This window comes from Engystomops pustulosus, chromosome 10 (genome assembly GCF_040894005.1).
Source record: "Engystomops pustulosus chromosome 10, aEngPut4.maternal, whole genome shotgun sequence".
NCBI lineage: Eukaryota > Metazoa > Chordata > Amphibia > Anura > Leptodactylidae > Engystomops > Engystomops pustulosus.
This window is the reverse complement of record NC_092420.1, coordinates 19,247,066-19,263,077: the sequence shown is the minus strand read 5'-3', so window position 1 is coordinate 19,263,077 and position 16,012 is coordinate 19,247,066. Positions and strand designations below refer to the sequence as shown.

Sequence of the window (16,012 nt, the reverse complement as noted above, 5' to 3'; positions counted from 1 at the left end):
ACTTCTGCCTTGCAGCACTGGGGTCCTGGGTTCGAATCCCACCCAGATCAACATCTGCAAAGAGTTTGTATGTTTTCTCCGTGTTTGCGTGGGTTTCCTCCCACACTCCAAAACATACTGTTAGGTTGTTTAGATTGTGAGCCCCATGGGGACAGGAACTGATTTGTCAAGCTCTGTGCAGCGCTGCGTAATCTGTGTGCGCTATATAAATAAAGAATTATTATTAATTAATGGTGATGACATCTCATACTCCCATTTGACATTTGCAATCAAAGTATACCAACCTTTAGAGTAGCGAAGTGGGAGATTTAACAAGAATAGAATGTCCCCCACAAAAACGAACAAAAAAATACCCTAGTGACCACAAGGATTGGTTCAGGTTACAATATTGGGAGACATTGCTTCCATATACAGCCCTTCATCTGTCCATAACATGTCTAGTATTGCAGCTCGGCTCAATTGATGTGAATTGGGAAAAACTTGCACAAGAATGGGATCGGTATTGCAAAATGTCACCTAGTGTAATGGGAGGTAAAAGCAGCCATGTCTAGACAAATCCTTGAAGGTGAACTCTAGGCTTAACTGTGGTCTATAAGTTTTACATGCCCTCTATAAACAGTCATCTTGTAGATGCTGGATTTTACAACTGAGAAGGTCTGACTCTTTGTGTGGTCCTTCCTACTGTACTCTCGTAACAAAGAAGCCTTGATGACTTCATCTCCAGGGTCAACCAAAGTGTCTCTGTCCCCCACCCCCTCTAATGACTCCTTAAGCCATTTCTTTTTATTAAATTTGTGCCTCGCCTCTCTGCGCTGGTCAGATGTCCTTGTTTCCCAGCAGTCATTGGCCTGTGGTCCTCTTCTCCCAAGGGTAGACGACCATGAGATGTCTAGAGATGCTCCATGGCGTTTAACCTCTTATTGATAACCTGCAATGATCTAATGGAACATTAAGATTTTATCATTTGCTGCAGTGAGAACAGCTGTGTGATTTAAGGGTTATTACACAGCAGGGAGCTTTTTTCCGCTTGATGATCTCCGTCTTGGGTGCATTACGGGCTGGAGGTGTAGGAAGCGCTCTGTAGTGTCCAAACGCGGAGCACAACCTGGATTAGTTTGTACACTAAATGTATAATGCATAACCCGAGCTGATGTATTTTCTGCACTAATATGATCATTGACATTTTAAAAGCCAATATTTTGTTGCCTTATTGCTTTGTTAGCGTGTGCCCTATTCACTTGTGCCCTATTACGGCTGCGTTAGGATGTTTGGAAGAGCAAACTTCAATGAGATCTGCTGCTATACTGTTTATCCATTGTTAACTGCAGCCACTATAAACCTATTGATGTCATGTGACCTAGTAGTGTCCTTGAAATAACATGCAATACATACACCAAGTTGTATTCCTTTGCAGATTAATGTTTAGAGCAGTCTTTTAAATTTAAAGGAAATCCACCACCAGGATGAAGGATTGTAAACCAAGCACCCTAACATACTGGTGGGCGTCGCCTCTGGCAAGATTGCCTCTTCTTTTAGTTTCTTATGCCCTGATTTTTGCAAAAAAGGGGGCTGTTGGATTATGCAAATGAGCCTAAGGGGCTCCAGGGTGATTAGGTGTTAATGGAGCCCCTCGGGCTCATTTGCATAATTTTAAAGGCTTCCTTTCTTAAAAACAAGGGCACCTGAAGCTTAAAGAATAGCAGATACGGCCAGAGGGGGCACAGACCAGTATGTCAGTGTTCTTGGTTTACAGGTCTTGATCCTGGTGGTAGATGTACTTTAAAGAATTCCCTAATTTATATTTGTCAACCATCCTGAATTCGTGGAACAATCCATAATTTTCATGGAACATCCTGACTCAAAGTGGAAATGGACACTCTGAATACCCACAGTAAATCTGTTAGCCATCCAGTCTTGTTTTAGGGGTCGGACTGTGCTTTTCAAAAAATGTCCTTATATGGGTGTGGCCATCTTGCCTTATATTTCTGTATGCTGTTAAAAACTTCTGCTCAACAGGACAGCTACATATGTTTTCAACTCCTACTGAAAAGTGATCTCCATAGAGCAGGAGGCATACAGTAAAAAAACATATTTCATGATTCTATTTAAATATAGATTGTAACATGATGTACGTAAGCACAGTGGCCAGACCGGGCATCATTCTTGTCTCAGAGAGCGATATAGAGTTGAGTCTGCCCCCATCAATCCAATGTTGATTGCCCCTTTTTAAAAAGAAAATCTATTTAAAAACCTGTCACATGAATGTCATTTTTAGCTAGTGACACATTCCGATAGCCTATGCAAAACTAAACAAATGCCTTTGTCAGCACTACTTTACTACTTAATGAAACTAATACTACTTTATGAAACTTTATTTCGCATTACCTGGTCCTCTGCCAGCAGCTTCCAGCTTCCACCCTGCTTCCTATAATGTGAAATGAATAGTCAGGGGGATAGTGTGGAAGAGATGAAAATTGGACTTGCTACATGCTGCTGACAGGGAACCAGGTAATGTGAAATAAACTATTATAAAGTAGTGAAATGATTCAGAATGCAGGCAAAGGCATTGTTGAAATCCGCATAGACTAGACTATTGGAACCTGACACCAGTTAAAAATGGCATTCCTGATGACGGGTTCCCTCTTAAGGTTACAACTGCATTAAAACAAGGAAAAATCTACCTTTTTGTGGCTGTTCTATCTAGTGCAATTATTTGGGTAGGCTGAATCGCAAGGCTTTCATCTTTCTAGATGCAGCCTCCATCTAAAAGATCTTGTAAAACGTAAAACATTTTCGTGGTTGTATAGATGATGATTTATATTGTCTTTTTTCTACTGCTAGGACATATGTTGGGAGCAGTGCATTCTGGGGGCTTACACATCCACAATACTTGGTTGACAAAGGGCACCAGTTATGGCTTCATCATGGTTTATTCTGTGATTGTATGTTACGTCAAAGCAAACCTAGCGCTATTAAACATCACAATTATATTGATCAGTAAAGTAGATGTTCGTGTTATATGTGACCTGTTTAGAGAAGCCGAGAATTTGGTATCCTATTTTTCTCTAACAGGGATGTTTGCCCTCTCTAGTGCGTGTTATATAAGACCGTTCTTGTGTATCTGGTCACCCCAAGGTATTCATCTTGTACAATGGTGCCTGGCTCGGTACAAATGTGCTCTGCCGTTCCAGGAGCGGGAGGTGGGATGGCACCGGGGTTGTCCAAGGGCACGTGTTGAGTCCTCGCTTGGCCACAGAGACGGCCAGGGATTGTTTCCCAGATTCTTTTGTACTTCACAATGTCGCTGTTAATTACATTTGCAATTAAAAAAAAAAACTCCCTGATTTAAATCTACATATCCCATTGGTACTTTTCTTGACCTTCAATTCCTGGGAGAAGCTGAAGGGACCTGAACAGAGAAACATGAAATTATTTCAACGCCATGGAAAATGCTGATCTTGAAGTTACATTGTAGAAAAAAAATAGCAAGTATCTGCTCAAAATTACCTACACATTTTTTTTATTTGATTTTTTTTTTTTTTTTTTATTCAAAACCTCTATTTTCCCTTAGTTCCCGAAAAAGGCTTGAAATTATTCCTACAGATTGTATAAAAAAAAATCTTTCTGCAAAGTAAATAATAAAATACTATGATGAGTAAATATTTATATATATAATTGGCAAAAGTTGATCATCCCATGCCAGCGTTTTGTGGGCAGCAAATACGTGACTAGTAATTTTACAATGATCATAGCCACCTTCTTTTTACATTTTTTTTTTTTATATAGCGATGTAAAGTATTGCCCCCATGTTGGCCAATCAGATGTGGTCACTGTAGCCAAGTATAAATTTTTAAATATATAAAATCTATAATTAAAAAAAATAATAATAATAATAATCCTTTACTAAAGGGAAATGCTGAAGTTGCTGAAAAAAGTCCAATACAGCTCACCCCTGGAGATCCTTGAAGCTGTGGGTCCAATTACATTTCAGAAGCGTGCCATTGGACAAGTTATCTGGACACCAACAGAACAAACCCAGTAGAAAAATTGAAGGAGTTCCGACTCTGTACTAAAAAAAATCTCCAATGTTTTATTTGGTTACATTAAAAGAGTGAATACATACAATGCAGAGAAACGCCCTTAGTTTTTTTTGCCCGAATCTCGTCGGCTTGTCTGCATGTATGTAGTCACTCTTTTAATGTAACCTACCTAATGTAACACTACTGGTATTTTTTCATCATTTTATTTTTTCCCCACAATTTTATATGTGTGATTATAATATTTGGATATATATCTCTATCCAAACTTAAAGTATGCATCTCAACAAATTTCCTTGATTAATGAATATTAACTTTTCCACTCGTAACTCTTTGATCCAATAATGCAACACATAAAAAACCTCCACCATTGTTGGCCCAGTGGGTAGTAACGCTTCCATAGGCCATATATAAGTGTCATTCACTCACTAGGCAGTGAAACCTCCTTCTGGTTCTCCACCTACTTGACCAAAAACTTTTAGTAGGATCCTGGGAATGTTAAAAATGTAAAGTTGCTATAGTGTTGCAGTGATTCATCCAACTTGTTTGACCATGCTTGGCCGTCTTTCGTTTAAATGAGGTCGTATAGTTTCCAAGTCCATCAATTTAACTCCATGAATAGTGACATTTTAGATGTTTAGCAGACATTGGGAAGGGAAAAGATCAGGCGATTTGACAATTCCTTACTCCTCATTGAGAACAACACGCATGCTCAGCCAAACCAAGAATTCTTATGAATGAGGAAGTCTTATTTCAATTCTTCTCAAAAGTTTCACCAAAAAGTTTCACCAAAAAGAAAAGTAATTTCAATCAATGGCCATCCTTAACAAAAACTTTTTTTTTTTTCTTCACTTTTTTCCTCTTACGCCTTGTAAATGGCCAAGGCATTACAAGCTAAAACACAGTTAATTAAGGGTTTTTTTTCTTTCCAGGGCTGTAAAGTAAAAGGCTGTAACAGACCTCCCAGTTCTTTGTGTGCCTAACAAGATCAGTGGCTCCATTCTTTTCCCACTAACTGTGTAGCGCAAGTAGTTCCTGAGACCCGTTACCATGGCATAGTTCCCAGTTGCAATGCAGGCGCATCTGTTAATCAGAACTCTGTTAGTTTGCTTTCGACGGCTTGGGTGTTGTATAATTTATGTCTTGTTTGCTGTATTTTGTAATTGTGATTCCTTTTTCCCACTTTTTTTTTTTCTTTTTTTTTTAATTTAAAGGATTTCTTATTTATTTATTTTTTTGAGTCTTTGAAATTCCTTCGTTACCGGTGACTTTAGACGGGGTAGTTTTGCAGAAGTGTCTGAATATATTAACAAAGTATCCACCAGCTGTTTACACAGGTAAAGCCGCACAGTTAAGCAAACAGCCCGTCTCCGTCAATCTGCAGAAATCCTTCCAGCGCGTTTTGTTGACACAGATTGACTGACTCGTGGTGGCATAGTTTTTGTTTCGTCGGAAGCTGCACCCACCATATACAGAGCGCCTCTTAAAATCACAAGCACGTCGGCAGTGGGCGTCCCAGCCAACAATGTCATTAAGGTTTTTCTTTTAATTAAGAAGTAATTTCAAAGTCGAATTGGCTTTAGTTAGTCAATGGGTGACACTAATTATAGCATCTCCAGAAGACTTCAGAAGATTTCATCTTTATGAAGATCTGCTCCTTCATGACATGACTAGCAATTGCACAGGTGATTTAGCCTAAGTGTTTGCAAGCTCTAGAAAAATATGTAATGAAGCAGAAGTTCTCAAGTCTTAAAAGGGGGAAGCAGGAGGATCATAATTTTGTGTGTGTAAAATAAAAAAATTGTACTGGGCGTGTCCAGAATTAGGACCATAAAGTATGGTATTCAAAGTCATATAATCTCTGCCTACGAGGCATCATATGTGAGGGGAAAGGAAGGAAAAGTTCCAGCTCACCTCTAGACACTGTATACTCTCGAACCGGCACGGACTTTACCGCGTTTGTTGAGGTCTCAATTACATGTGAAAAACTCTTGACAGACCAGCCATGTTCCAGAAAAACTTCAAGACTTTATTTAGTCAAATCCATGCATCCACAGTATTGTTTCCAATGTTCCCTTTACAATCAAACGCGTTTCGAACGGGTTAACCGTTCTTAATCATGGTGTGAGGGATATTGTACATGACTGTCTAGGGCAGAAAGCTTGGTCTATGTGTTGACCGATTTTGGTGCTCTTCATTTAAGTCAGGTTTACCTTATAAATAACACCAACCCATGGACCATGAATGGTCCTGAACTATGCCCCTTAGTTGTCATATCCATCAGTCATCAAATTGCCTATGTTCCTCCAAGAAATGCTTACGTGTAGCCGAGTTATCATTGGATGCCACCAACCTATATAGAAATCCTTGAGTAGGTTGAGATTTCGATGATATAATGGGCAACAGAGGTCCTTTAAAAGCCAGTCCTATAAGTAGATGAGCTTGAAGCAGCCACATTTCACGAAGGTTTAAGTTTCTTATGGAACAATCATAAATATCTTCAGTAAAGGTCTAAATGGTTAAGTCCTGTGTATACAAATAATAAAAAGTCTAACTTGGACAAGTGTAGAGTGAGTTGACCATACAAACCCAAACCTTTGTCGGCCAAAGGAACCCTGACTAGGAAGTTGAGGAATCTGAGTTTTATATAAACTTGTTTTATCATCTTAACATTGGTGATATGTTTTTAATTGATTTTGCTGGAATTTCTCTATCCCTGTGTGTTATATACTATCCATAGTCTCAAAACAGCAGCTTCTCCTCTCCAATACTCCATTTTGTTTCAGATTCAACACTTCTGACAACATAAGCGAAGTGCTAATTGCTTGCTTGGGGTGCAATTTAATATTGGTCTCTGCTGAGAAATCCTGTGCATAATGGTCTGTGTATTAATAATTTGTGATTTATAAAAAGCACGAGCCCCCTCCCTCACAGTTCTCACCCAGTTCTTGACACGTTTGCTGCCTTCAACGCTTCACTTTTCACAGATTGCCCAGTAGAGTGAAACTCACAATCCCACCCCCTCCCCAAAAAATGTAGAAGAAAGAAATTACTTGTCGAATTCATCAGTTTTTTTTTTTTTTTTTTAAATAAATGATCACAATTTACTCACATTGTTTTATAAGCAAGTGTTAAAACCCAGTTGAAGACCGTCTTTCCCCAGAATAATTAAATTTTTTTTTCTAGAGAACAAGCCAATATGACTGGACATAAACTTTCAATGACAATGTTTCTTCCAAACCATAGGCCCCTTTTCCCACGGCTGTGTGCTCACCCGGGCCATACCTGGACTTGGCACACCGGCCGTGTGCAGGTGTGAGAAGGGGAGTTGGTGCTTCTCACCTCTCCCCTCTCCATAGGAAGCCGGGGGGCCGCACAGCTCTGACATGGTACAGTGGGCAATATGGGCATTTACTTCAATGGGCAATAGAGTCGAGTGCTACCCATATTAAAATAGTACAGTACGGGTAGCACAGGGCCATAAAAAAATTGTGTACAAAGGGCTTATAGACGCACACCGATCTATCCTATATAGATATGTAATCTGTTCCCGATGGGTAAAGTGAAACAAGGCACTGACTCTCCTTCATCTCTAACATCTTTTAAAGGCAAAAACGAAAAGCTCGAACTGTGTGTTGGCCGGATTTAGTGATGAAAATCCAAGTCTGCAAATTAGTGCAGTTAAGCGTAGTTTAGGTTCAGGCCAAAGCAGGACATTCAAGCGTGGGCCAATTGGTCAATCTTCTGGTCCTTTTGAAGACCGAGTGCCCAAACTACAACCCAACCCACTTATTTAAATTGAAAGTGCTAACGTGGCAATTTAAGCAGTAAAATGTTACTACCTGTTTTGTCACGGTTTTAAATTGTATTGGCGTCCTTAAGGACAACATTGCAGTTGAAAGAAAGGGGGGAAATTCAGATCAGCATTGTAGCTTCTTTCCAGGGTACCCTGAAGAGAAAGAATTGTGATGCCCATAGCAGGAGCTCCAATAATAACTCGGCCTTGTCTGCACCCCCTTGCTCCTCCTGTAGTCCTGGGCAGCTAACTATGTGTAGCTTTAAAATTGCCATGGTCACAGCACATCTTGGGTGGCCAAGGACTGCAGGAGGAGGCTTTGAATCCTGTCTGGAAACTCCCTGCAGGGGTGATGGCCTGGGTGCCCACAAAGATTGCTCAGAGTGCCACCTCTGGCACCCGTGCCATAGGTTCGCCACCACTGCTATAAAGACTAGGATTGAGGAGGGATCTTGGTGTGGCTCTTAAAGAGGGACAATGATTAGAGATGAGCGAGCACTAAAATGCTCGGGTGCTCGTTATTCGAGACGAACTTTTCCAGATGCTTGAGTGCTCGTCTCGAATAACGAGCCCCATTGAAGTCAATGGGAGACTCGAGCATTTTTTTAATCAAACTGAACAGTAAAAGAACAGTGCAAAAAATAAAATTCCAGATGTTTGCAGATGTTTTACTTGTAAGAACACTATTCTTCACTTTGCAGGTGTTCGCGCGTGTCTCCCGCTAAGTTAGGAGATGTGCACGAACATCTGGAATGTGAAGAATAGTGTTCTTTCAATGTGTTCTGCACTTAAATGCTCCTGTGTTCACTGTTTTTAATGTTTTAATTCTATTCTTCACATTGCAGGTGTTCGCGCTTGTCTCCCGATAGGTTCGGAGATACGCGCGCACAGCTGCAAAGTGAAGAATAGAATTAAAACATTAAAAACAGTGAATACAGGACCATTTAAGTGCAGAACACATTGAAAGAACACTATTCTTCACATTCCAGATGTTCCGAACATCTCCGAACCTAGCGGGAGACACGCGCGAACACCTGGAAAGTGAAGAATAGTGTTATTTCAATGTGTTCTTACAAGTAAAACATCTGCAAACATGTGTAATATTTTTTTTTTACAATAAAAATACTTTTATTCAATTTATTTTATTAATTTACTGCTCGATCTCGAGCCGGCGAGATACTCGTCCGAGTAACGAGCCGGTCCGAGTATGCTAATTTTCCTAGCCTTTAAAGGGTGTTGAGTATGTATCTTCATAACTTTCTAAACCTTGAACTATATTTTACATTACTCTGAATTCATTGCATCTCATCTGCTCCTTTCAAACCTTCCACCTGATCGGCTATAAATTGTTTATGTGGCCATGTTCATTGTTGTGCCGGCAATTTTGCGCTAGCATATGAGATAAAGCAGAATGTCTTTTAACTGTTAATGGGTTTAGGTTGTGCATTTTTAGTACAAATCGTAACATGGCCTCAAGTTGTGTTTGGGCTGATTGTAGAGAGCGAATATCTCAAGTGGTTTTAGGTCCATATGAAGACATGGTGGATCATAAATTATACAGCTGTGTTTTTAGACTATAATGTGGAAATATTAATTGTGGTGGTCCATAAAAAAACATAATAATTCTGAAGATCTATTTTGCAACAAGGTATTTTTTAATTTTATCTTGTTAATTTTTTATTAAACTGAAGAACATTGTGTTCCTGTTTATTTTATACACGGATACATGTGCTGATGTAGAGGTACTACAGATGCTATAGTAAGTTAAGCATAAAGTTAGGAAGGTTTTATAGTTTTTTTTTGCTTTTTACATATTTTTATAAAGTGGAACTTTTTTTTTTTTCTTATGAATTTTTATTTTTATTCTTATGCAGCTATCTCTATCCTTTATCCTCTATTTAGCTTTATTTTTGTCTAACCATTTGCTTGCTCATAGATTGATTCCATGTCTTGGGCCTTAATAATGTTCAGTCATCTCTGTTACGACCAGAATTTGCATCTGTAGATCATGTTCTAAAAATGTGTGTAAACAAAATCCAGATGTGAACAGTACAAATTCTTCGGAAGAATTTCTCCGGGGATTTCTCATTTTATAAGGAATTCCATGATGGAATATAATCTCTTTAAATTGTTTCTCCAAAAATGCATTTTTTTCTAAAAATTAACTCATCAGAGTTTCTCTAATTCTTCTTTTTAAAGTTCTTTTGCTATTCATTTCCTTGTCTATTTTGTCATTTGTATTATAAGCAGTATAGCTGACGACATTTAGGAGGAAAGCGTTTTTTCATATGTAAAATATTATGGCCTTTGGAGAAATGTTTTGATTGGCTAATGGTAGTGTAAACGCCATGTCATGGTTGACTGCTTGGTTGGTCATTTCCTTACAATAGTTTTCCGATTTGTGTTCAATGATCGGCATAGATAAAGACCGATCCATATCTATTTGAGAGTCTGATGACCTTCATCATCTCCTGAGAGAATTTATTTTTCCTTGCATCAATGGTTTAGGTCAGTGGTGGCGAACCTATGGCACGGGTGCCAGAGGCGGCACTCAGAGCCCTTTCTGTGGGCACCCAGGCCATCACCCCAGCACAACAGACAGGACTCGAAGAATTTTCCTCCAGTTCCAAACAACTTAAAAGATGCTGCTTTCAGTCATATTTTGCTGGCCCCTACAGGTCTACAGAGGGACACTGGAAAGAAGCTAAAATGATGCAAATTTTTCATCTTTCTACTGTGTTGCTGTCCTCAGGAGGCCAATATGATTGTTGAAGAACAGGGAGCAGCAAGTTAATTTTTGGTTTGCACCTCGCGATAAATAAGGGGGGTTTGGGGTGTCTTTTTGGGCACTCGGCCGCTAAAAGGTCATCACTGGTTTAGGTTTTTGGCAAGCTATAGTTCCATCCAAAAATTTATCAACTCTTGGTACCAGTTTCCTTTCTTGAGTTCGGACCATGATAACCATAGACCCGATTGTCTGTTATCCTCATGTTGATGGCTGAATTATATAGTATCTAATGTGAAAAACAAAGCTTAGTCAATGTTTTGGTGATCTCCACCCCTGTTAGGCTGCATTCGCACTGCCGATATATACGTCCTCCACAGACTGCAATGGGCGCACAGCGCCATACGCACGGCACCGTACTACTCCGTACCGTACTGTGAAAAGATAGCCGTAAACTTGTACTAATAAACTTTGCTGCTCATACTGATATGGTTTTTTTCTGTTATTGTAGCATACACGGAGGGGAACGTGGGAGCATTACACGACAACAGACATGGAAGCTCCGTGCAGATACGGAGGCGTAAGGCGGCCAGTGAACCATACTGGTCCTATTCAGGTACGTTGTCTTGCTACTTTATCATGACAAGGTTGATACAAAAATTACTGATGGATTAGAATTGTACAGTCATATTATTTTGAAGGGGTATTCCAGGAATAGGCATATTACATATTTAGATGGGTCATTTTGATCCTCTTGGCAGAAAAAAATGTTGTCAACCTACACTATGGTGAAGAATTACAATGCTTCTGACCCTTTTAATCTGTCCATTGATTTTTGTCACTGTGGAGGAGACCCAGAACAGAAGATGGCCGCTGGTCACATGTCCACATCACATGTCCTGCATCTGCCTGGGCAGGGTATGTGATCATCACTATGTTTGACTGTAGGTTGTTTGCAATGCATCCGGTATGGCCAGTGTTGTAGTGAGGCGTCATCTCAGTGAGGTAATGTGCATTGATGGCAGTTACAACGTTACACACACCATTACTATGGTAACAGAGCAGGACAGTCTTTTACATCATCACTGGGAGCAGAGCCTGATACAGGGGAGCTTTTACTGAGAACTAAGAGATCATGGGATTTGTAGTTGCAGATGACTGCCATCTTGTTGATTTAACTCCTCCTACTTAAGAAAGCCCATAAAAGCAAACTATTTAAGCTCTGTTTTGTGACATTGATACAAAAACCCATAAGTTATAAATAAATACAATACAAATACAAAAAAACTCAGACGTTCATGTTCCTGGCATACCGCTTTGAAGTATAAAATTATAACGGATTTTCTTGTTATGTTAATGGTTTAAAGTTGTTTCTCCAACTGCAGTGAGTGGTTAAAATTTTGGGCTATGAATGGGGGTTTTCATGTATCTATTAGCACAGAATTTTGTTGTGAAGTCCTAAAAGGATGAATTATTGCTAAAATATTCTATATATTTGTGATCAGTAGGGGATCTAACATGTGATCTTAAACCATCCTAAATCTTTATTTTAATGATGGTGACTCTATACATGAAAGCACTGCAGTACTGATTCCGCACAGTAAATCCTCCATTATAGGATTTAGGAGTCAGACCCAACTGGTTTGTGATTGGGTATTCTAGGGATATTAAACGCCTTTATTAGGCTGAGGTCAGATCTCTGGTGGGTCTTCTGGTTTTGGCATCTAGTTATTGATACAAATAACTGGAGTGGTCAGACACACAAATCTGGTGCAAGTCTTTCCACTATACCTATTGGAAAGTCTTGCTCCTGTTCTATGTGTTTGACGACACCTGCTTTTGGCTCATAACGAAAGACTCAACTGGCATATGAACTAGGCCTTGGATTGGAATATTCCTTTAAGGTTTCTTTTAGTAGATAATAGACTCGGTCATGCGTAGTTTCCAGGTGTAGTTGAAATAGAAGGTTAACTTGGAAGCAGATACTAAACATTACTGCTGACCTTAATAAGTAATGTAGCTGGTTATTACTAATCCCTGCTGCTTGCTGATTCATGACCAACAATGTGAACCACGGTCAGTTCTACTAATCTGGGAAATTGTGACTCATGATTTTGCTGCATTTTTATTTCTGGCCTTTTTCAAACTGCTCATGTGAACAGAAAGGCCTGTGACCCACATGTCAGCTGTTCTGTTTAATGCGTCTGACTGTGTGCTCTGGAAATTCCATGGAAGTGCTCATCAACTATGATCCTTAAAACATAAAGGTTTATAATTTCAGAAACCTTTTAGTTTTGACTGATTTTACTCTCAGGTGCTGAGACCTCGACCAAAACTAAAATGGAAGGCCGATGGGTTACTGATCAAATGTGCTTTGCTCTACTCCAGGAACCGAGTGATTGGTGTAGGACTCATAGAATTTCCCTGGATTTTAACTCTGAGTTTTGAGAAGAGAAAACCAAATAATCAAAATCTAAAGGGGCACAGAGTTCCACTGAATACTTCTGCTCCTTGACGTTATCGACTGGTCACCTTGAACTCTACTTTTTAATAAAATGTTTGTATTTTAATGGCGAGGTCATTAGACTTTTTGGAAACTTGGAGACCCTACAGTTAAAGGACATCTACCAAAAAGATAAAGGATTGTAAACCATGAACACTGTCATACTGGTGTGCGCCCCCTCTGGCAGGATCCACTTTTTTAAAGCTTCTTTTGCCCTTGTTTTTAAGAATAAAAGGCTTTAAAATAGGCAAATGACCCTGGGGGGCTCTAGGCTTCAATAACATTGCATATAGAAGAAGAGCAAATACAGCTAGAGGGGGCACACACCTGTATGTCAGTGTGTTTGGTTTGCAATACTTCATCCTGGTGGTGATGTTCTTTAAATAATGCTGTACCTGATAGGCTTTCAAGGCAAATATCATAATTGGCAACAGCTAAGGGCCTGATAATTTTCTTCCTATCCATGACCTTTGGGTCAGCGGGCAAATGAACGTGTTCATGATCACAGAATGGGAGGTTGGTGGTTGGATATCGGGCTGGTTCCTCCCATCCAAAAATGTTCAACCCATCCAAACAGTTCTTTATGTTGGTCCTATTCCATGGACTGAACACATTGCACAGAATGGGAGTCCTTGCATTATGGAAAAATATGGTGCAACAAGTCCCTATTTGCTGGCCGAACTGAGGTGCCAGTACTGTAAAAAAAAAAAAAATGATACGTGTCGGTGCTGCTATTTGGCCGGCAACAGAAGTCCTTGCATCATATTTCTGTGTAATGCAAGGTTACACGTCTTGTATACTGTGTTCAGTCCTTGGAATAGGACTAAAATACAGAACCGTTTCCACGGGCTGAACATGTTTGCGTGTAATTAGTCTGATGACCATGAACCAACCTTTGTTAGAAAACAAAGCCGTTTCTCAATAGTGAAGTCCTACCGAGGTTCTCAACCTTCAGTATGATGGGGGTTAGGACCATCTAAAAATGCACCCCCTCACTCCAAGGCACTATGGCTGCTGCATGAATTTCTTGTATGGTATATTCACATTTTCTCCCTGGTTTTTTTTTTTTATCTAATATATGTATTCAGTATACAAACCATACATTTTCTTATTTAGCCTTGCCACTTTGTTGCTCCATGTAACTACCATTGTCACACTGTTATTATCACAGTCAGGATCCATTTGCTGTTCTGAGCGGAAAATCATACGTGCAATTTGAGAAAGTTCCCAGTCTCAAAAGTTAATCATAATCTTAATCTTGAAATTAGAGCGAGTCAGTGATTTTTGCTTGGATTAATAAAATCCTTGCATCTCAAGTGTACAGTTTTTGGCTGCCTCAGAACGAGTAAAACCAATACTATTGATCTCCTGGTGATATTTCATCCCCTGGTGTTTTTACAATGTTACATCATTTCCCAGAATGAGCAGTGAAGGAAAAACAAAGGCGATGTTGGACTAAAACAGTCAGGATTAAGATGGGAAATACTTGAAAAATCTTTTTTACATGTTTTTTTTTTTTTAAATTCAGGACATTCATTACGTACTGATATCTTATATAGTGTGGAATCCGTAATGTAGTTTTTTGAGGCTAAAACAATGAATGAATTTTGAGGGGCTGCTTAATGTAAGTCAAGACTTCCTTTTTGAAGCCCTATCCTTCTGTCTGATGTTCTCCTTTCAAAGAAGAGTTGGGAAGACACCATATATATATTAGATGGTTGGCTACCAATTGCCTGATAATTTATGGTCTTTGGCCAAATCTACTAATATCTTAGGTTCACTGTTTAGATCTTGGTTTCGAAACTTATACCCACGTTGGAGCCATCAGAGATGTGTCTTGGTTTAACCCACTATTTCTGCACCATTCCTGATCCTCCACCAATCCTGATCTTCCACCATTTATGACCCTCAAATTATTCTAACCGGCCTTTTTTTTTAGGACCTTACCATAGCTCTTAACATTGACAGTGGATGGCAGTGATCACAGGTGTCCACAATATGGTGGCCTTAACCTATCAGCTATCGGGACATGCTTGAGGAAGGCAATTCAGAAACTCTGGCCTAAAGGACAATACATGTTACAGTAACCTACTGTATATTTGATTATAATGAACTTCCCATATACAGTATATGCATGCTTGATTTTCTATTCTTGCGTTTGTTCTTAATAGTGTTAGGAGGCATAAACTTATTGGACATTGCCTAACGGTAGCTAATCTCCTCTGGGGAACAAAAGAACAAGTGTTGCCCTATCCTTCTTTCTGACCATCTCTTTTCAAAGGAGAGTTGGGAAGCCATAAAATATATTAGCAGGTTGACCATTCTTCTGGAAGGTTCAGGTGTAAGTAACTTGATATGTATGGATGCTCCAAGCACTTCCATTCAGTGATCACTCATGATGACCTTCTACCACACACGTTCTGTTCAGAGGGTCATGAATATTTTTATTACATTTTTTTTTTAGCAAAGACTTCAAAAAGTTTACATTTTTAAAGTTTTGTCTGACTTTAACACTTTACCTTTTGGGAAGTTTCCTGCATTTATTAATTAAAATGACGGAGCAATTATCACTTCTCAGTGGTCGTTAATAACTGATAAATCTTTCGTTCCGGGGAGAAGAAACTTGAGATTTCTTGTCCCTCTGAACATTGAGTTATGAAACTCTGTCATTCTGTTAAATCTTTTTGCTCCATCGGAATTGAGAAGTTTTTGAAATGACATTCCCAAGTAAATCTATTTTAATGTTTATAATAAACCAACTGTAGAAGTTTTGAAGCATAATCTGAAAAATACAACGACATACTTCTGCTTTTACCTGGACTTTGTCCATTATAGGAACGGGTGGAAAGGCCAACCAAAGATTGAATCCATTGGTGGGCCCAGTATTTTGAAGAAATGTTCTAGCAGAAGATTGCTCCCACTTGGGGATGACTTTAGAACCAAAAGTAATG

At 39.3% G+C, this 16,012-nt stretch overlaps 1 protein-coding gene across 3 annotated transcripts in view; it reads left to right on the top strand.

Annotated features, from left to right (window-relative positions):
* The window catches only part of PTPRG (protein tyrosine phosphatase receptor type G), a 360,490-nt gene that overhangs the window by 50,968 nt on the left and 293,510 nt on the right, over window positions 1-16,012 (top strand). For all 3 annotated transcript variants that reach the window (XR_011850197.1, XM_072127175.1, XM_072127176.1), the window contains exon 2: window positions 11,070-11,174. Coding sequence is in view for 2 of the 3 variants with exons in the window: in XM_072127175.1 (XP_071983276.1) it covers window positions 11,070-11,174 (105 nt within the window). In the remaining variant the exon portion in view is untranslated. The remainder of the gene's footprint in view (window positions 1-11,069; window positions 11,175-16,012) is intronic.